General features: G+C 43.3%; 3 protein-coding genes across 3 annotated transcripts in view; 1 reads left to right on the top strand and 2 right to left on the bottom strand.

Moving 5' to 3' along the window:
* Positions 1–1,737: 1,737 nt before the first annotated feature.
* Positions 1,738–9,191, bottom strand: YIPF5 (Yip1 domain family member 5). Its single transcript, XM_029998494.1, has 6 exons — positions 9,068–9,191; positions 8,669–8,779; positions 6,905–7,077; positions 5,466–5,611; positions 3,219–3,400; positions 1,738–2,551 (listed from the first exon to the last, which is right to left on the bottom strand). The coding sequence occupies exons 2-6, from the start codon at positions 8,767–8,769 to the stop codon at positions 2,389–2,391; spliced, it is 765 nt and encodes a 254-aa protein (XP_029854354.1). The 5' UTR covers positions 8,770–8,779; positions 9,068–9,191; the 3' UTR covers positions 1,738–2,388.
* A 100-nt stretch (positions 9,192–9,291) lies between these two features.
* Positions 9,292–18,666, bottom strand: LOC115334470 (translation initiation factor IF-2-like). Its single transcript, XM_029998609.1, has 3 exons — positions 18,616–18,666; positions 17,258–17,944; positions 9,292–9,513 (listed from the first exon to the last, which is right to left on the bottom strand). Exons 1-3 carry the CDS (start codon positions 18,664–18,666, stop codon positions 9,457–9,459), a joined length of 795 nt encoding a protein of 264 aa, XP_029854469.1. The 3' UTR covers positions 9,292–9,456.
* Positions 17,905–20,409, top strand: part of KCTD16 (potassium channel tetramerization domain containing 16) — a 91,630-nt gene continuing 89,125 nt past the window's right edge. The window contains exons 1-2 of the mRNA XM_029998493.2: positions 17,905–18,313; positions 18,586–19,716. Of these exons, the coding sequence (XP_029854353.1) occupies positions 18,885–19,716 (832 nt within the window). The 5' untranslated portion in view covers positions 17,905–18,313; positions 18,586–18,884. The remainder of the gene's footprint in view (positions 18,314–18,585; positions 19,717–20,409) is intronic.

Here is a 20,409-nt window from a genome sequence, read left to right on the forward strand (position 1 = left end):
AACATTTTTCATCTGCATTTAGTTTGCTCATGCTATGGTGAGACAAAAGGTTATTTCTAACAGTTTAACACATAAGTAATCACCCTGGAAGCTATCTACAGAATCAGTGCAAGCTTTAAGAAATGAACCACATCAGTATATGCAAGGTAAGCTTAATCAGCCCGCTTCAGAAAAATACAATATTTGAGTATTAGAACCTGATGTGCTCAAGAAAGTATGCGAGCTTTTATACTTACTAGAACAATTCTGTATTTAATTAGGCCTCATTAGTAAAGGTAATCACTGTAATTTATTTGCACAAATACAGGACATCATGCTCTATCAGCAGGTAATGTTCTTCATTAAACGGAGTAAGAACTTTGTGCACCAGGGCACATGTGGTCTACTAATCCAAAGAAATCAGAACTCCAAAGTGCAAAGTAAAACATTTTGTTAAATAAAATCGACCCACCACTTTTACTTAGTATAAATTGTAATAACATATCAAAGTAGAAAATTATCTGGGCTCTTGAATTGGCTTCTGGAAGGAAACTGAAGTTTCTTACGTGTATGTCTTTCAAAATTCATTGTAACAGTATAGAACGCAAGTCAGAATGGTTTTGTGTATCAGTGTTTGGTTCCTAATGGCTTTACACTCATATGACACTTCCCACAACTCCCAGTGACACAAGCAAAAGCTGGCTCTGGCCAACAAAGAATGACCTTGTCAGTAACTTCTAGTGGCACTAGGAAAGTATTTTTAGGAGAACGTGCAGAATTAAGGGAAGAGTGAACAAAAATGCGTGCTGAGCCTTTGAAATTATTCATTCATGTATCAGTAAGATGAAAGCTTTTCTTTGAAGATGCATTCACACATTGAGTCTTACCAGAAGGTGTTAATGTAACACGTCTGACCAGTGATTCAACTCCTGAAGTCTACAAATAGATCACTCCATGGACATGACAGATGAACATCAGACTAACACCTGTGGTAAATTCACCAAAATGAAATCCCTTGGATTAAATCGATGAAGAAACGGTAGTTATAATCTACCACTTTGTTAGAGCTTTTTCATTTCCAAGGCAGGGGCAGGGAGTTACTACCTACGTAAGTAACCTCCCCTCCTCAGTATGAGTTAAAATATGTCTGCATCCTCTTCTTGCTTAAGAATTAGCAAGTGCTTACATGAAGAACAACCATTTTTACTTTCCCACTTCTCACACTTGTTAGTCACAAGAAGTCTTACATCACAAACTAGATTATACTTCTCATGTAAGATTAAGTATTTGTGACTGAAGCAAGTATCAAATCCACTAACTGAATACAATTTTAAATATGATTTTGCTTCAATATTGAATTTTCTATTTTAGTAACTGAACTCCATTAAAAAAGAAAAATTAGAAAAATCAAACACCTTTTTCAAAATTTAAGGAAAATTTAATCAATATGCCTTAAATTATTTTACAGTAACTACAATACTGACAAGCATAACATTTTCAAAATGGTGTTTTTCTTGGAAGTACTGCAAAAGAGATTACTCTTCATCTACTAGTATGTGCACCATTAGGAAAAGAAACTCTAGTTGAAGTCATTTTCAGAAATCCAAGTTAACATATAGCTACTTAGACATCCAAATGTATTCCTATTTCAAGTGTGACAGAATTACAGATCCCTTTAACTTTTAAGCATCTGTTTTCTAATTCATAATTTAAGTATCTTAAATCCTGAAATACTATCACATCAAATGAACAAATAAATGAGACCAAAGAGCTTAAGAGTATATTTGTTAAAATACAGAAAATTCTCTAATTGCTTGTGTTCATTTGTGCATTTTGCTTTTGGTAAGAGGGGACAGGAAATGGGTTCCATATTACTGCAGATTTATTCAAAGAGTACCCCAAATCTATGGCATCTGCAGTTCTGTTAACGTTTTCGGATAAAAAAATCTATCAATTTATAACTGCAACCCTTCTCCCTCCCTCACTCCCCTAAAAAAAAAAACAAAAAACCAACCCCCCAAAAAACCCCCCAACAAAACCCAAACACAAACAAACAAACAAACAAAACCCCACCCACCCCCCAAACAAACAAAAAACACAACCCTCAAATAAACAACCAAAAGTTACTTTTCTAAAGATATAGGAATGGGAAAGAAATTACATTAACTTGATAAGCATGAACACTTAGTAAAGCTATAGACACCTCAGGTCAATTGAAAACAGTATTCAAAGTCCTAAAAAAGTCAACACAAGATACTTGTTTTCATTGTTCCAGATGATTCAAAACAGGTCTAGGTTTTGCGATAGCAACACTATACAGTTGTTTGCAGCTGCTTCTGGTCCAACTAAATGTTCCAAGTTGATGTTTTCATTTTGGCCCACTGGAGTCCAACAGTTTGGACAGTCTATTCAAAACACAGAAATGAGAGCAAAGACTCCATACAATAAAGCACAAGGGTATGCTACTAGAAGTTGTTGTCCTTCCATTGCTAAGGCAGAAATAAAGATTTTGGAAGCAGAAAAGCTGCACCAGCCAATAATCCCAGCTGTGAGAATAATCCCCATCATTCCCCTGCAAACACAGAAATAAAAAGAGAAATCATGTAAGACTTGTAAGAATATATGCTTATAGGAGTCGTAACTGGACTCCTCCTAACACCTTTTACAGACTCTGAGATGAATTCCAGCTTTTATCTTTGACTTTTTAAATGAAATAGTTCCAGTAAAGACTTCAGAATGATGTTATTCAATTATGACAGCATAAAACAACCCCAAAATTAACTTTGTGCATGTGAAATGTAAAAGCAGTGAGTAAAATTAACTGTAGCAAGTTCCTTCTTTCTAGTCCCTAATTTCATATAGCTATGAGTAATCACACTGATTTTCTTCTGTTTGTCAAATTCAAATATGCATCTTAAATTATAATTACTTTTAGACTTTACAGGTACTAAGATTTGTCAGATTCAAAGCTGACTGAAGACAAACTTGATATTGTTATTTCAGTCTATGTATTTAAAAGCTGTTAATTGACTTACAGATAAAACCAGTATTCACCTATCTTTCATCAAATAAACACCTGAAGACTGTTGATATTTATGTTTTTACACTTAGTACAAATTCCTGTCATATTCAAATTACATGCAGCTTCATCACTGAATATGAAAATTCCTTTTAATAACTTCCTTCACCATCTCATAGGAGAGGAATCTTTTACCAAATTATAAAGTTTAGGTACTTACTGCAACGAAAATACAATTGCAAAAGTGGAAAGTAGGATCATAGGAAGAAGACAGTATCCAAGGACACTGGCAACGCAGCCAAACGAGACACCCGTCATGCTCATTAAGTTCAGGAGACAAAACATCCCTAAACATCCGATTGCACTTATTCCATAGACATAACCAAACTGAATTTTACCAGCCTGAAAGTCAAGCAGAGTAATGCACGTTAGTTACCAGAACAAGTAATGCCTCCCACAAACAAAGGGAAAAGGAAAGCTTTCTCCCCATTGTCCTCCAACCCTAATTATTATATTCAAATTCAACAGGCAGTATTTTCCCACAATCTGAATTTCAAGACACATGTATATTCCAGGCACTCAAGAGGCACATTTATTCTAACTTCACCTATCTTGATGAACAGATTTTGATTGAGTCGTTATTCTTTGATCTGGGCTGCAAAAGCCTATGAATTCTTCAGGGTTTAATCAACTAACTTCTCATGCCAATTGATTACTTGCAATAATAATCTTTACAGAACTGGTGTATAAAGACCAAAAAATTGTTATTCAGGAACTTCTTGACAAATCCAGAGCTAAAGTCCTTTAATTTGTGAGACTCCATAAAGTCATAGCACAACATAAATTATAAAAAATTCCCAGAAACAGTTGAAGCTGAGCTGTAAAGCACTGTATATGAACAGCAGAATTAACTTGCATAAATTTTAAAAAGTCAAAATCAGAACTTTGTTTACTAACAAGTATGCAGAAAGCATGCATGCATTATTTCAAAATGTATGTATCCTATGTCATCATCTGTTTTTCCAATGAGATCGACACTTCCCTTGTAACATCTACCAAAATGTGCCCAAATGCACGGTGCTCACCACTGCAGGAACACAGGACTGTGCAGTTACTGAAACTACAATGGTGTGTAGCTTCGAGGTCTGTCTCTCCCCAACAACTTCCAAACTAAGTTTATTTATAATCCAGCTCTCTTCTTCCTCAAATGCTATAGAAAGCAATCATATCTGCTTTAATCTTTTTGCTAGGCTAAGCTTGTTTCCTCTCACTACACTCAAGGTATTTAAAAAAAAAATAAAAAGCACATAGGAAAAAGTGATAATTTCTTAGGAAAAGAACATTCAAATATATCTATTATAAACATGTTCATTAATTCTACTGGCCTAGTTTCCATAAATAAAGGTTACTTATTAAAGTAGGCTTAAAGTGCCCTTGGTACCAAAACACTGTTCTAAGTGTCACAGCAATGGGAAATTTTAGGCAAAAATTAAATGCAGTGCCTGAAGGCAAAAAAAGAGGGGAAAAAAAACCTGATTAAAAATATTGACGCTTTCAGTGACAAGGAAGGCTGTTTGCTGCTACTCTGTCATTTCGTAATTGAGGCTTTTGAGTCATTAAAGCAAAATCTTATTTCAATTAAGCTCAACTAAATAAACCACCAGGCTTCAACAGCTGCTGACGTATTAAGAAGTATAAACAATTTGAAAACAGGTTTGCTTTAGAAGTGTTTTACCAGACTGACTCTTGATAGTGAAAGCCATGCCTAATACATCAGTACTTACGAAATCACTTTTTACACATGAATTTTGAGTCTCCTTGCCACTTGAATATCAGTAAAGAACAATGAATAAAGAGTATGGAACAAAGAAATACAATGAAACAAATCAGAGAAATAGACTCAAGTATTAAACACAATAAGAGTTAAAAAAAAAAAAAGAAACTCCTAAATGAAGAAACGAAATAAATATTCAAATATTTAATGTGTCCATTAATGTTCTGATTCCTGGTAAGATGGAAGATAACAGAGATGCTGCAAAAATCCAAGGTATGATTCTGAAAGTAAAATATCTCAATCTATAAAAAAACCCAAACAGGTAAAAATCTGAGAACATGGGTCACACCCATTCCTGTGACAAAAGAGAGTCATATTCCTCAAAAGCAAAGTATGAAAAGAAACATCAATTACATTGAAATAATTGCAGTGCAAAAACCAAGCACGAAGACTTAGATTCAAACTCCACTGAAGTAAAGTCATAGTGAACCCATTAATTTCAATCAGTGATGTGTGAAGCCCCAGCCCCTCTTCCATGTATACAGCTACAAATTCTTGGTCTGGATGTGCTTTTTTTGGCCTCCATGCCAAGAAGTCACTTGCAATAAACCTATAGGTAGCTTGGCTTTTTCCCCCCAGTGTTTCCAAGAATATTAATGCACAAACAGTAATATTTTGCAATCAGTATCTTACCAGTAATAATGTGGCTCCAAAAGCTAGACAGAAGACCATTGGTCCAGCCAAATCAGTCTCATTCATGATGCTGCCATCTGCTACTTTTAATGGGTGGAGAACCGTTAGCGTCTTCTGCCAGATGTGGTCAAAATTGATCCCCAATTCTACAAATTACATGAAAAGAATTATGCATATTTATTTCATATTTTCCCTTCCTGTCACACCCATTTACTTAACTCTTAGTTTTCCCTGCCTCTCCACTTTTAAATCTCCAGATAACATCCTATGCAGATCCAGAGAATTGAGTCATTCCATCTTTCCTCAAGCTGCTAAGTGTGCTGCCTCCACAGATCCCAGGTCTCAAATGCTCAGAAAAGGTGTTTTCTAAAGGACCAGATAAGAGCATAAGCACAGTGTTCTGGGTCAGCCCAAAAGTTCATTTAGCCCAGTACCCTGTCCCTGTAAGCGGCCAAAAGCAGATATGTACAACAGAGTATAAGCACAGAACATGCAGACTCCCCAAGCTTCCAATGACTGGTGGCTCAAGGATTTCTAATTCAAAGTAGTTTGTCTGTACTTAATTACCCTCAGTGGATTTCTCTTTCATAAACCAGCCACTGAGTCCACTAAAAAACCCACCCACCCCTTTTAACACTCAGTGTCTCACGGCAAGGGAGTTTCACAGCCCCCTCCAGCTAGATATGATTTCAAGTCTCCATCCATACAGTTTGACCACAGTTGTGCATGAAAACCTAGCTATGAATGCAGTTACTATTTGCCCACCTCAGGCCCTGGGATTCATCTATGTAAACAAAACAGTTTTTCTTTAAGAATGCAAAAAAAGCACAGCAGGGTGGAAGGTATCATGAATAGGTATAGGTGATAGGCATCATGAATACCTATCTAAACAGTAGCAGTAAGGGTGTCTTTAGTTGTTTGGTACTGAACAATGATGGATATAAGCTGGAAACTGAAACTATCAATCCAGAGACTAACTACACATCCGTTCTGGCATTCTGCACAGGCTATATTCTACATAGGAATTTCTGCAGTGTTTAGCATTCCTCTTCAGCAATGAAAGATTTCAGTTCTAACCAAAGAATCAACTGAAACTAACTGCATCGATCTATTTTACGAAAAGTGGGCAAGTTTTATTTGCAACAACAGAAACAGTAAGTGTTTTGTCATGAGAGCTGTATGAAGTCAGGTTATCCCTTTAATTAATTATGTCTTCCACAGAACAGCTGGTATGAAGTAATAAAGCACAATTCTAAAACTGCAGAAGTTCACACAAGAACATGTATTTCATATAACAAAATACAGATAAATAAAAAAAAATTAGTAAGAATTTCAAATCAACTGTGCACTTTCAGAAGTAGGGAATACACACCCTGTTACTCAACTTATCCCCAAATTGGGAGGAGTTTTGGATTTTGGCCATAAAGCATAAGTTATACCTTCTAATAGAGGAGGCTCATCCTCAAAATTACTTCCATAAAAAGACTGTGCTGAAGTTGGAGCATATGTCTGTGTTGGCTGGTAAATCTGCCCTGTGTAAGGCTGCTGCTGCTGCATCATGTCGGGAGGGACAAATCCACTTTGTTGAGAGTATTCATAGCCTCCATACTGCCTACAAAGAATGACATTGCATTATGGACAGATACAGGATTTTACTTTAAACACCTCCCTGCAAAAGCAATGCTTATTTTCATTAAATAAGTCACAGCAAACAATCCTTATTTCTTCTTTTTTAAAAAGTCACAGTAGATGATGTCCTACTCAGATCCAGGCCTTTTAGGCATATAGCCACATCCATCAATTCAAACCCTTATAAACAATACTGTTAAGCTACAAGATAATTCTTGCTATATGTGCTAGTATTGCTTTTTGTTTTTAAGTCAGAGGCCTGGAGAAGTGAGTGTTATCCATTGACTGAATTACTACTACAGGCTGTAGACCTGTAAAAGAGTAGGAAAATTTTACATGTGAAACTTATTTAAATATTGTCCATTAATTACTACTGACATCTCATTTGATGCCAGCATTAATTTGCTATTTAGAATGCTTATTTGCAAACTCACTATTAGAAAACGAAGTCGCTCAAACTATCACTTTTGGTCCCCACCATATTTTAAAAAAAATGAGTTTGTTTTCCTCTTCACTTAGGCACCATGTGTATCAAGTAGCATTATGACATGTAAGAAGGAGTTATGATACAGATACTAAACAGATTATGACATCTACCTACAGGACATGATGCAGGGGAAAAAAAAAAAAAAAGGTGATTTTCCATTTTCTATTTCACATATTCTCAATTATTTACTAACAATTCAATTTATACTGTCTTTGGAATACTTTCTATTATAGATTTTATATATATAAAAATATACATTGCTAACTTAAAAAAAAAAACAAAAACAAAAAACTAATCAAAGCTATCTCCTGTTCCTAAACAAACTCCTGAGTTGTTCTTGCCACTATTTCCAAGTCTCACTACAGAGATTTCATTAAATGTCTCGAAAATATTTAAAAAATACTAATATAAAGAATGAAAACCCAGAATTCCTTCTCCTTTCTTTCCTTGTGTTAGCAGAGTTCAGCCTCGTCAGAACACAGTAACCCTTTTCAGGATGCAAACAGGCATGGACCAGCTCCATCTATTGCAGGGATTACACAGGTCACGTAACTGACCAAAACGCTCAGCCTGAGACCGGATATTCACACAGGACTCCTAAGAGCTCCCCTGACCTAGAAACATCCACCACGCTTTCCTACTAAAGCCTAGGAATCACCACTGACATCGCAGGCTCATTTATGTTGACACCATAGCTAATTTTTTTCTCCCCGAGTATCTCAAGATGCACTTACAGAACAATGGTATTTCTTTTCCCAAAGATGTGAAGACTGTTCATATAATTAAGACTACTCATACAATCTCTCTTTCAATTTCCTAATCTTTGCCTTACAACGTAGAAAGGAGAGTATTCAACATACAACTGCTTTACATCTCCATTTATGGAATGTAAGTTATGCCCTTCATAAAACAGAGCAACAGGAATTCAATTACAGGCAACAGTAGCTGGCTGAAATGCCAATCCTTTTCTGAATAAACAGACTATCCCAGAAGTATCTTAACTCGGGCTTGGTCGCTAAAGAAGCGTGACTGAATGGCTTGACACAAGACACGCGTTACACAAGTTCGAAAGGCATGCGCAAGTTACTTGCTGTACGGTCTCCCACTGTAGTCGTAGGCCTGTGTCTGGTCATCAATACTGTAACTCGTCTGGAAGAAGTCTGTGTTGAAGCTGTCAAACCCAGACATCGCCAGTTATCTGTAAGAGAACGGCCAGCTTTGCTCGGGTCTCCAAACCTGGCCGGTGAGCCTCCCTGCCTGCCTCCCTCCCTCTCTCCCTCCCTCAGGGCCGCCGTGAGCTCCCGAAAGCACCGAGGCCCTTTCGGGAGTTCCCCTCCCCGCCGCCCTCTCCCTCAGGCCGACCGCAGCCGCGCCGCGCGCTGCCCCAGCGCCTCGCCTGCCGCCCCAGCCCCTCTCCTCCTCGTCGGGAACGGGAGACGCGGGCCCGGACGGACAGAGGAAGGGAGGGACGGACGGACGGACCCACCTGCAGCCCCTCCGGGCCCGGCCCCACACCCGCCACCGCGGCCCCTGCGACGTGTCAACCCAGCGGCCGGAGCACTTCCGGGGCCAGCGGGGCCGCGCACGGCGCGCTGGGCGGAGCGCCTCCACTGGGCATGCGCCGCGCCCGGCTCCGCCCCTCCGGCTGCGTGGCGCCTCCGCGTTGCCAAGGAGACGGGGCGCGGGGCGGAGGCAAGATGGCGGCGGAGCAGCGCGGGATGGCGGCCGCGGCTGGGAGCCGCTGCTCGCACCGCGCTGCTGCCGGCGCTGGCGGGGCTTGCTGGCCTCGGTCAGCCCCCTCAGGGCCGCGGGCGGCCCGGCGATCGCGCAGCTCCGGGAGCTGGCGTTTTTCCCCTGCGCTGTTCAGCCTTCCTGTTACAGCCGAGGCTTCGAAGCTTCAGGACTTGTGTCCCCCATTGTTTTGCCTAAAATCTGAAGAAAAGCAAAACATTGGCTTTTAGATACAAGCGAGGAATAAACTGCTGTCCGTATTTCACTGGGCATTAAAGCATTAGTAGTCGGTACCTCCTTTCACTGTGTTCGGCTGAGAGTCAGGTACCCCAGCTGTGACACAGGAAGAGTTACACTGATTTATCCTGAGGTGAAGCTGTAATGCACCGTGTAACCGCTGATTGTTATTTGTTTTAATGTCCTCTCCTGGTGCAGCCACCAATGACATGTAAAAAAGTGAACAGCAGTTGTGAATCCTTCCATCAATATTACCCTGTCTAGAGCAGCCCAGACAGCAAATCTTGCTGTGGTCATGAAGAGGAAGGTGCGATGCTGTAAAAAAAAAAATACAGAAAAGCTGACCTTTTCTTCAGGAGGCACAGAAATGGACAAAGACAGGGCTCTAGCGATGGTAACGGTCGCATGTTCTTCCGGTCTCTGTCACTGCCGCCTTTCCAATTAGTCCTCAATCACCCTGGAAGAGCTGCAGGGGGAGCGAGGCAGGATTTGACGGGCGCAAGGAGAGCAGGAGCCCAGAAGCCATGCCCGCTCCGGTGGCAGGGCCGCGGCTGGGGCCAGTGCTGCAGCCTCGTTGCCCAGGCTCGGGCTGGCTCACCCCCGCGCCTCCCTGCCACACCAGGGCATCTTCGTGGGACCGGATTGTTCAGGGCGTCGGGATGCGCCGCGCTGCATCCCTAGCGAGCAGCATACTCACTTTTAATGTAACTTCCTGAAGTAAAGCACAAAGACTATCGGGCTTACGGCATCTGCCAGGTTCCCTGTGTTTGTTTACTTAGCTTAGGCTCAGCACCATCATCTGCTTTCAACTGGATGCAAAATTTTGGTTTGACGACAGTTTACACACGCAGGTAACATCAGAAGGTTTTCAGTGAGAGTTTAGTGTTAATGCATTTGAGGTCACAGAGGAATGTATTACTAAGCAACTTTTTGATTGTCAAAAATCTCTTTCTTTCCAGGATTTTTTTTCCTATTATTCATGGAAAAAAAATGGTATTGTGAATCCTTGTATAAACATGGAGCAGAATAGGAATAAAATGCTCTTCGCATGATTCAGACGAATTCTTGTTGACATCAGTGAAAGTAAGAGAGTAGACTTTGGCCCTAGAGATATTATTTTGCATAATGTTCACTTAAGGTGTGGTTTGTTTTTTTTCTCAAGGCCACAGCTTAGTTACATGAAGTGGTTTTGCCTGCAAGTTTAGCACCTTGCCCCGTGATCTGTCTAGATCTCCTAAAGGGAACAGGGTGTGCTCTGCTCACTGCATGGATGGGAGAGTTTATGTGAAACTGCAGGTACTGAAGGAAATGGAGTAGGTGATGGTGCTGCTGAGCGAAAAGTAAATAATTGCTGCCATTTAATGTTAGACCTTCATACCCTTTCACATGTCCCCATTAAATAAAATTAATATTTTCCTGAGGCCAGACAAAAAATTTGCTAGAGCCATGAATCTTCGTGTCTTTACCAAAGACCAGCTGTTAGCCTGTCCCTCACAAATAAGCTGCGGGAGCCAGGAATACTGTGGAATTGAGAAAAAAAGTGACTGGGACTGTGAGGACACTCTCATGTGTAGAAGCTCCATTCCTTTGCAGTCCCTTGTCAGTCACTCCATGTATCCTTCTAATTTCATTATTTTGCTCCCTTTTTTTCATGTAGGGCCAGGGGAAAAGGCTGTACTCAGACTATTAACTAGAATTTGTTTTTATTAGCTACCTAAAGTCCTGGCACTGAGCACCGGAAGAAGTGAGCGTGCATTGCTGACTCAGGTGGGCTTTGTAGTGGACAGAGTCAGGGAAAACCCTGGCTGAGGTAGTTCAGCTGAAATTTCAGAATGAAATGAATCGTGATTGATTGCCCCTTTATTGTTGTTGCTGAATAGGTACATGGTAATGAGGTTTAGAAATATGTTAACTGTGCACGCATAAACAGTTGCAATCCCATGCTTGATGTAGCCTAACTTCTTATTTGCATGCTGGAACCGAACGCTTGCCACTTGGGCACACATGCATCTGCAAGTGTGAGTCCCTGTTTTGAAATATGTATACTTTTTCTTTTATTATTATTCATTTTGGCTCAGGACACAATTACAGTTATTTTGTAACAAACTCTCATGTATGTAATCTTCTTCTAGTGAGATTATTGTATTTAAATTATAGTCCTGTTACAAGCCTCTCCTGCAAAACATATCTTGTGGTTCAGTGTACATGGTATCTCCTAAGAACAGCCTCCCAGAAAATATGTATGTTTGTAGAACTGAATGAAATAACGGTGGGGGAAATACAGCCATGGATAATACAGAGATCAGTAACTGTGGCATAAGCTGCTTCTTGCAAATTTATACTTTAGGCAGATTAGTGTCTGAAGGCTGAGAAGATCCCAGCTTTCATGGAAGACCTGTAGAATGTGCAGGCTACATCTAATGTTGATGACTTAGTGCCACTTCACTGAACTGTGTGACTTGGTTGCAGTTCACTAGACAGTAAAATGAGACCCAAATCCCAGGCAGTGGGCTGTGTAATTGTGATCTGCTGGTGAGATGCTCTTTGGCTAGAAATCTGCTTGGATTTGCTTAGATTATCAGAATTTACTGACGGCTTAGGTTGAGCTTTCATTAATTAGTTCTCTCTGCACTAGGCATCTCAACACTGCTTTAGGGTATCATCTGCGTCAGTGTTGCAGGACAAGTTCACACTCATCTGTAGCAGTGTGTAGTCTGATACAGGCTGATGGGTTCAAGGGAAGGCAAGACACTGCAGCTGCACAACTGCATCCTTCCTGCATGACTTGGAAAGGGCATTACATGAACAGCCCAGCTCACCGTGCCCAGAGGTACAACCAAGTAAGGCACCAAACACTCCCTGGCAAACACCATCCCTTTCTTGAGGGACCAGCTCCAGCTGCACCTGTGGTCATCTGGACAGGGGATCTGGCTTTGCAGGAGGCCTTGAAATGGCTCCATGATGGGAAGAGTAAAGATAATCATAAAATTAGTACATGGATTACACAGTGCTGATACCATAATAATGCTACCCAGTGAGCATCAAACTTTGTTTTAGCTGTAACATTAAAAAACACACTATAATTACACCAGTGTTAATAACAGGATAATTTGAACCAGACTAAAAGTATTATTCAAAGAACTTTGGAAGTGTGGGAGGAAGGGAAAAAGGAGGGGAGGAAGGAGTCTGCTGAAGTAGGCTTTGCTATGGCAGAACTTCTAAGAGAGAAGGGAAGTCCCTTACAGACGGGTGACTGAAAACAACAATTTTTGTTTGAGTTTAATCCTCGGCTGCTGATGTGAGTGCACACGAGGTCTCTGTCCGCCTATACAAGCTGGGTCTATTGAAGCGTCAGAGACAGGATTGTCTGTATAGTGGATTGCTTTGTTGAACAGTGTCCATGAAATTCTAAAGGATTTATCAGCATTGGATATATCAACTCTTGGTCAAAATGTTATCTGATGTACAATGATTGTTATCTAAATCGGTGGAATATGATTCCCCTTTACTGTCAGTTTTTGAAAACCTAGAACCTTGTGCAATGCATTTGCTCTGGATTTAGCGTTTGACAGAAGGAGCATACAGTTTTATTTGCAGAAGTGTGCCCACACTCTGTATGTTACATGAGAGAAAAAAAATGTTGTTGCATGTCTTCTATTTGAATTGTCTGCCTTGCACCATGCCCATGCTCACGTGCTGAGCAGCTGTGAAAGCTATTCTTCCCCTTTGCCTTTTTTTGATGAAAATACATTATGCACTTGAGTTATGAATAAAAGATCAAGGGCAGATCTGTATAATGCTTTGCTATGTACTTGTTAATAAACCCTACTGTATGGCACTTGCGCTCTCTTGCTAGCAGATCCTTTTCTTAGGGAGATTCTGCCATTTACTGTTTCTGTATGCTTATTCTTCAAAGCGCAAGATTTGCTAGGGCTTCTTATACACACCTACTGCTGGATTTCAGCAGATGAGATTTTCACTGTATGTAATTCACACTGCTGGATCAGTGGATCATGTGTTATTTTAGCTCAGTATCATACTTTTTCTTGCCTGGCTCACTTCTTGGGAACTCAGTTTCTAGAGCTACCTGAGCGATGTGAAGACCACTCCACTCTCAGAATGATATACCCCTTTTAGAAAAGTGTCTGGGTTAAAAGTCTGTAACTCTGCAAGAGCCTGGAATTTATTCCTACCAGGGCTCTGTTACCGTTCTTTGCTATGGATTGAGATTGGACTGGAAGTCTTGTCTGGAAGCACTAGCATCTGCCTATAAGACATGGTGTCTGCTTCTCAGTGAAACCACTGTCCCTTTACGCTGCTCTGACAATAACCCAGGATCGGGCCCCACACACCTGCTGGGGCCAGACATTTCTTTTTCTCTTTGCCACGCCACCCTTCCCAGAAACTGCACTCTTCTCTCTGGCTTGATGGAGTTTTGCCCTGGCAAAATGTTGCACTGGCCAGCATTTAGATACGAGACTGCAGAGGAGCACTGAATGTTACAGGCTATGTGGCTGAAGGATCCTTAGGTGGCACCTTGAAGTCATTTCTGAATCAAAGCGTAAGCCTAGAACTGGAAGTACTGTTTTTCTTTCTTTCTTTTTTATTTTAACTATTGTGTGTAAAAATCACCCAGAGTGATGAAAGTTCCCATGTGGCTTTTTAGCTGAAATCTTCTGTCCAAAATCCAACTTAGATATTTTTTTCTTCCCAGAATTACTCCTTCAATTTCTGCTACTTTCAATTGCTATTTCTCTGAGTGCCTTGAAGTTCTGCACGGTGTTGCTAAATGCTGATAAACAGCTTCAACATTTCTCATTATGTGTGGGCGATTTGATTCGTATTTATAGCTTGTGTATTCACACTGCAAGATGTAAGGTGATATATATACATACCACTGCTACTACAGACCTAGCTGAATACTACCCTTTCTTTCTAACATTCATTGCTGCTTCTTTTAAGACACCTTTTTTTTAGCACCCACAGGATTTGATGAAGTCAGTTGTCCCATGATTTCCTGAAAGCATAAATGCTAATTTAGCACTTTGTCATAAGGAGTGACCTCAAACCTGTGAATGATGTCACATCATTAGTATATCGGGTTTAAGCATAGCTCTGCTGTGACTTTTGGAACATACACTTTAAGCTCAGGCTAAATTTTCCCCTAGCTGTATTGAAGGTTATGTAGGCATCTGTTAAAAGTGGAACATGCTTCATCCTCCTCCCTTTGACAGATGCTGCTTTTCTTTTCCGCCAGAACTGTAGCTGCTCTTCAAATGAGCTGCGTTGGTTCTGCAGCTGAATAGGTGAGACCTTCGCATAGTCCTGACACATATTTTACAATTAGGTCACCAGTGCGTTTGGCCCAGATTTTCAAGTTTCACTCTTCTCAGGCTGCATTTTGATGGATTTGGCCAATGGTTTGTATTTAGCTGGGAAGCATTATGTGATGCTTTTAGTACTGAAGTCATTTCATCAAAGGAAATTATATTGTGTTCCAGTAAAATGATTGGAACATCCTGTGTAAAGAAATAAAAGCAGGTGTTGAATTTCTTTCATTTATTATTTGAAAAGTGCAGATGCATTTCTAAAACTGTTGTGATTAAAATTCTGAGGTTTTTGTTCTTTTCAAAGGGCAATTCTGATTATAATTTTTCAAAAAGACTTAGAGCTTGAATATCTCTGTATTCACATGGTATCCATGTCAGAATGCTTCATAGAAGCTTGTCAGGAATCACAATTTTTTATAAGACTCCCATGTCACCACGCCATTCCCTAAGCACCGGCACATCAGACTTACTGTGTTGTCTCCACTCGCCCCTGAAAAATTCTGCCCAGGTGTTTATCCCCCTGCCTTGGTGGTTTGGATCTTTACCACGCTGTGTGATCACAAATGGCTTCGGTGCTTGTTTGAACAAGATTAGTTTTTACTGGGGAGAGTGAATTGATTCTTCAAGCCCTGCCAATATGGCATCACTGGATTTATGAAAGTTGATTTAAATATTATTACAGCATATTAACTAACATTAATAACTAAAATATTTGAAAAAGCTGATGCAATGCTCCTTGCTTTGAACCAGGGCAGCACTAATGAGTACCTAAAGGGGGCCTACAAGAAAGCAGGAGAGGGGCTTTTTACAAGGGCATGTAGTGATAGGACAAGGGGTAATGTCTTTAAACTGAAAGAGGGTAGATTTAGATTAGATGTAAGGAAGAAGTTCTTTACTGCGAGGGTGGTGAGACACTGGACCAGGTTGCCCAGAGAGGCTGTGGATGCCCCATCCCTGGAAGTGTTCAAGGTTGGATAGGGCTTTGAGCAACCTGGTCTGGTGGAAGGTGTCCCTTGCCCATGGCAGGGGAGTTGGAACTGGATGAACTTTAAGGTCCCTTCCAACCCAAACTATTCTAGGATTCATTCTATAGTTCTTAAATCCCAAAAGAAGCTATCATTTCATCTGACTGGTCTTGTAGATGTTAAAGCCCGTATGCGTTGACTGTACCAGACTCTTAAAAAAGTAACGAAGACATCTAAGTTAACATGTTCCCATATCACACCTTTAAATCCTCCTTGTAAGGGTTATGGAGCACTTGGTGAGTACTTCTTCAGCTGGTCTACCAGAACTGCAAGGGAAGATGCACAATACTTTCTTTGTCTTTTCTCTTTCTGAGATACAATGAGCATTCTCTGTAGTAGTACCAGATTCTGTGGGTTTAAAAATTAGAAATTAGATCCAGAAGTCAGAGACAGAACCTTGGCTCAGGAGCCCAGCAGTTGCTTCAGAATTAAGGAATTGATTAAAGTAAAAATCAAGGGTTTGATTAACTGTTCAACTCTCAGGTTTGAATTTGAAAAGTCTTTAAGTATAGAAATCAATGATTTTCTGCCCTAGCCCTGAAAGTTGTACTTTTTACATTAGCATGATGTGGGTTTTGTTTTTGTTTTTTTAATTATAGGCATGTTTTCTGAAGAATCTCGCTGAACTATCTGCAGCTTAAGTGCAGTCAGCAAAAACTATCTGCGCGTGGTGACTTCCTCACACAAGGATTTCACTCTCAAGCTTCCCCTCCAGGTTTTGGTTAACCTTTGAGTAAAAGGCTTTATTTTACCGTACCTTTATCATGCTGACCAACCTATTTTTGCCCAGAACTGATGTGTGCTAGACAGAAAGCTGGACTTCCCTGTAACCCTTGCATGACCAGCCGTCAAATCGCTGGTGGGCCGCGTCTCGTGGTCGCGATTCGGTGAGCTCTTTAAGCAGCTTCACGGCTTTAATAGCAGCGGATGTTTTGCCCCGTGCTTATTTAACGTGAGGCAGCTGCTTAACGTCCCGCTGAGCGGAGCGGGCCGGTGTGTGTGTGGGGTCCGATTTACCGACCCGGAGTCCACGCCCAGCAGCGGCAGCAGCCCGCACCGCAAATCCCGCCTGCCCCGCTCCCGTTCAGCTCTCCTCTTCCCGCAGCCCCGCTCCCGTTCAGCTCTCCTCCTTTTCCCGCAGCGCTTGACCCGGGAAGAGCAGCCGGGCCGATCCTGCGCGATCGCCGCCGCGGACGCGAGGTGGCGGTGCCGCCGCGGCCACGGGGCGCGGGCAGCGCGGGGCGGGCGCGGAGCCGCTCTCCCCCCCCCCCCCCCCCCGCCCCGTTAAAGACCCGACAGATAAAGTCGGTGCGGGGCCGCTCCCGCCGCGCCGAACCTCCTTGGGGGTCACACCTCCTCCCTCGGCGGATCACCTCGCTGCTGGCTCCTGCCCTTGCCGGCTCGCCGCTGGGGAGATGAGGAGCGCCAGCAGCGTGATAAAATCGCGGTCCTGCCTGAAAGCCACGGGCGTGCGTGCCGGCAGCCCCCACCCGCCGGGCGCTCCCGCCCTGCCCGCCCGCGTCGCCGGCTGAACCCGCCGCCGTTGTCCGCGCGGAGCCGGGAAAGGCCACGTTTCGGCGGGCGGGCGGGCAGGGGACGGGCGCTGCCGGCCGGCGGGGGACGGCGAGGAACGGAGCGGGGAGGAACTTTCCCCCAACTCGAGCCGGGCGGGCTGCGGCCCCTCCCGCAGCCCCGGCAGCGGCCCCGGTGCTGCCGCTGGCCCGGTCCCGGCCCGGGGCGCCCATCCCGGCCCGACTCCTTTAAGATGATGCAATCGGCATCGCCCTCCGCGCTCCCCTCCCCGCGCCGCTGAGCAGAGCCGCGCAGCGCGGCGCAGGGGCGCGGGAGCGGCCCCACGGCCCGGCCCGGCCCGGCGCAGCGGGGCGGAGCGGAGCGGGGCGGCCCCGCAGCGCCCCGGTCCCGGTCCCGGCCCCGGTCCCGGTCCCGGCCCCGGGCGGGGACATGGGCGCGCCGCCGGCCGCGCTGCCCGGCTGGCTGCCGCCGCGGGAACCGCCGGAGCCCGCCAGCCCTTAGCGCAGGCTGCGGGGTTTCTGCAAGTCATCTGAGCCAGCCGAAACGGCGCGCCCCCCCGCGCTGCCCTGCCCGCCCTCACGGAGCCCGGCCGGATTCATTCGGAGGGGTTGTTGCGGCTTTTTTTTTTTTTTTTTTCCTCCCCCATCGCGCTGTGTGTATTGGTTTCTCTCGTCACCTGCCACGGTTAACTTTCCTGTGACTCGGTTTAACTCTTGAGATCTACACGGATGTTGCTCCGAGCACTTCTCTTGCCTTTGCTGTCCCTTGCTGGGATCGGATTTCATACTAACTGGACTCTGTGTGCCTGTATGCGTGTTCCGAGTGTCTTGAAATTTTGCTTTCCTTTACAAGAGCTATGCATTAATTGTAACCAAGGTAAGACTCGCTGTTCTTGTTCCCTCATGTGCATGTCTAAATTAGATGCTTCTTTAAAGATGAAGTGTGTATTTTCTTTTAAACGGTGGAGTCATATGTAGTCCTTCCATTGATTGGTACTTGTGAAAAAGAAGCGTAGAACTTGCAAAAAAATAGACTTATTTAGCAGGAGATCTAGCTCGGCTTTCTAAACTGATCTGCTTTTCTCTGTTGCAGCTTCTGTGATGCTTAAAAGAATAATTTGTGTCTTATTTTGTTTTCCCTTTCGACAGACCTGTGAATGACCATAGGCTTGGCTTGACCTTGATTTTGATGGCTTTGTTGGAAGATCTAATGATGTGATTGCATTTCATGAAGCGATTGCTCTCCAGCCTCTCTGACTTAGGGTATAAGCCACTTCTGCCACACTGTCACTCATGGACAGTTCAGATTTCTTTTAAGCAAACCTTTTGGCTATTTTTCTTTTCTCACTTCCCCTTTCCCCCCTGTTTCTCCTTAATGTTGGGAGCCTTATTCTACACTTTGGTGTGATTGATAGTCCTGCTGCTTCGTGCTGCTGTTTTAAAGTACAATGGCTCTAAGTGGCAACTGCAGGACTTACCTTCCTTCTCGAGAGCAGGGGACTGGGCTGCACTCCTTCCCGGAGGTAGTGGAGCTAAACGTGGGCGGCCAGGTTTACTTCACTCGCCACTCCACCTTGGTTGGCACTCCTCACTCCCTGCTGTGGAAAATGTTCACCCCAAAGAGAGAGACAGCCAACGATCTGGCCAAGGACTCCAAGGGAAGATTCTTCATCGACAGAGATGGTTTCCTCTTCCGCTATATTCTGGACTATCTCAGGGACAAGCAAGTGGTTCTGCCTGACCACTTCCCAGAGAAGGGAAGGCTCAAGAGGGAGGCTGAGTACTTCCAGCTCCCGGACTTGGTCAAACTCCTGACTCCTGATGACAACAAGCAAAGCCCCGATGATTATTGCCACAGTGACTATGAAGAGGTCTCCCAAGGCAGTGACACGAGAATATGCCCACCCTCATCACTCTTACCGCCTGATCGGAAGTGGGGATTCATTACCATTGGGTACCGGGGGTCATGCACTATTGGCAGGGAGAGCCAAGCAGATGCCAAATTCAGGAGAGTCCCAAGGATTTTGGTTTGTGGAAGGATTGCTCTGGTCAAAGAGGTCTTTGGAGAAAGTTTGAATGAAAGCAGAGACCCAGACAGGGCTCCAGAAAGGTACACCTCCAGGTTTTATCTCAAGTTCAAGCACCTAGAGAGGGCTTTCGACATGTTGTCCGAGTGTGGATTCCACATGGTGGCCTGTAACTCCTCGGTGACGGCTTCCTTTGTCAACCAGTACACAGACGACAAGGTCTGGTCCAGCTACACTGAATATGTCTTCTACCGTAAGTACAAGACACTTCTGAGGGAACTGCAACTACCTGTTTTAAGCTGCTCTCTTCCGTTGACTGTACAATTCTCAAAGCACAAAGAGCGCAAATTTCCTTGTATCTGCCGCCGACTAAGGCGTTCTTTAGATCCGGCGGGATACGGTTCAGTTTAAGCTTTCTAAACGTAAAGCAAGGCTGAACTCAATGGCTTGGTCTTGGCTAGGTGGCAGCACAGACTGCCAAAAGCTGCCCATCCCCGTGGCTGGAGGATGCCGATGTCACTGGCTGTGTACATCAGCCATCTGACTGCCTTGCACGCTTCCCGAGTACGTGCGGGATGCAATATAAGCCTTGCAAACACACTGCAGATTTAATTACAGAAAATCTTCAAATGGGATTCAATTTGCAAAGGTAATAGCTGCTTGATAATAGTCAAGCACAGTCAGCCAAGCCATCTGTCAACAAACCTGACACACTTACACGCAGGGAAGGGAAAACAAAATCCTGTCCCTCTGGCTGCTTTTCAACAGGGGGTCTGCTTGGAGCCAGCTGATGTGCTCTGAAATGAGGGCTCAGAGCAGAGAGAGGCAAGTTGCTGTGCCTTGTTATGCAACATGCCTATGAAAAACAAACTACCCTCATAATGAGAAGAATCTGCCCTGCTTACCGCAATCACATCAGATCACATACTGTTGTGGTAATTTTAGC

The sequence above is a fragment of the Aquila chrysaetos genome, chromosome 22, assembly GCF_900496995.4.
Source record: "Aquila chrysaetos chrysaetos chromosome 22, bAquChr1.4, whole genome shotgun sequence".
NCBI lineage: Eukaryota > Metazoa > Chordata > Aves > Accipitriformes > Accipitridae > Aquila > Aquila chrysaetos.

Bases quoted from the DNA above. Each gene is read 5' to 3' on its own strand.
- LOC115334470 (XM_029998609.1), bottom strand. From the start codon at position 18,666: ATGAAATGCAATCACATCATTAGATCTTCCAACAAAGCCATCAAAATC. The intron at 17,945-18,615 runs GTCAAGCCAAGC...GAAACCCCGCAG, and splicing joins ACAAAGCCATCAAAATCAAG to CCTGCGCTAAGGGCTGGCGG. The intron at 9,514-17,257 runs GTGTGACCCCCA...GCTTTTCTTCAG, and splicing joins GTGATCCGCCGAGGGAGGAG to ATTTTAGGCAAAACAATGGG.
- YIPF5 (XM_029998494.1), bottom strand. From the start codon at position 8,769: ATGTCTGGGTTTGACAGCTTCAACACAGACTTCTTCCAGACGAGTTAC. The intron at 7,078-8,668 runs GTAACTTGCGCA...CATTCTTTGTAG, and splicing joins AGTGGGAGACCGTACAGCAA to GCAGTATGGAGGCTATGAAT. The intron at 2,552-3,218 runs GTAAGTACCTAA...CTGTGTTTGCAG, and splicing joins GCAATTGTATTTTCGTTGCA to GGGAATGATGGGGATTATTC.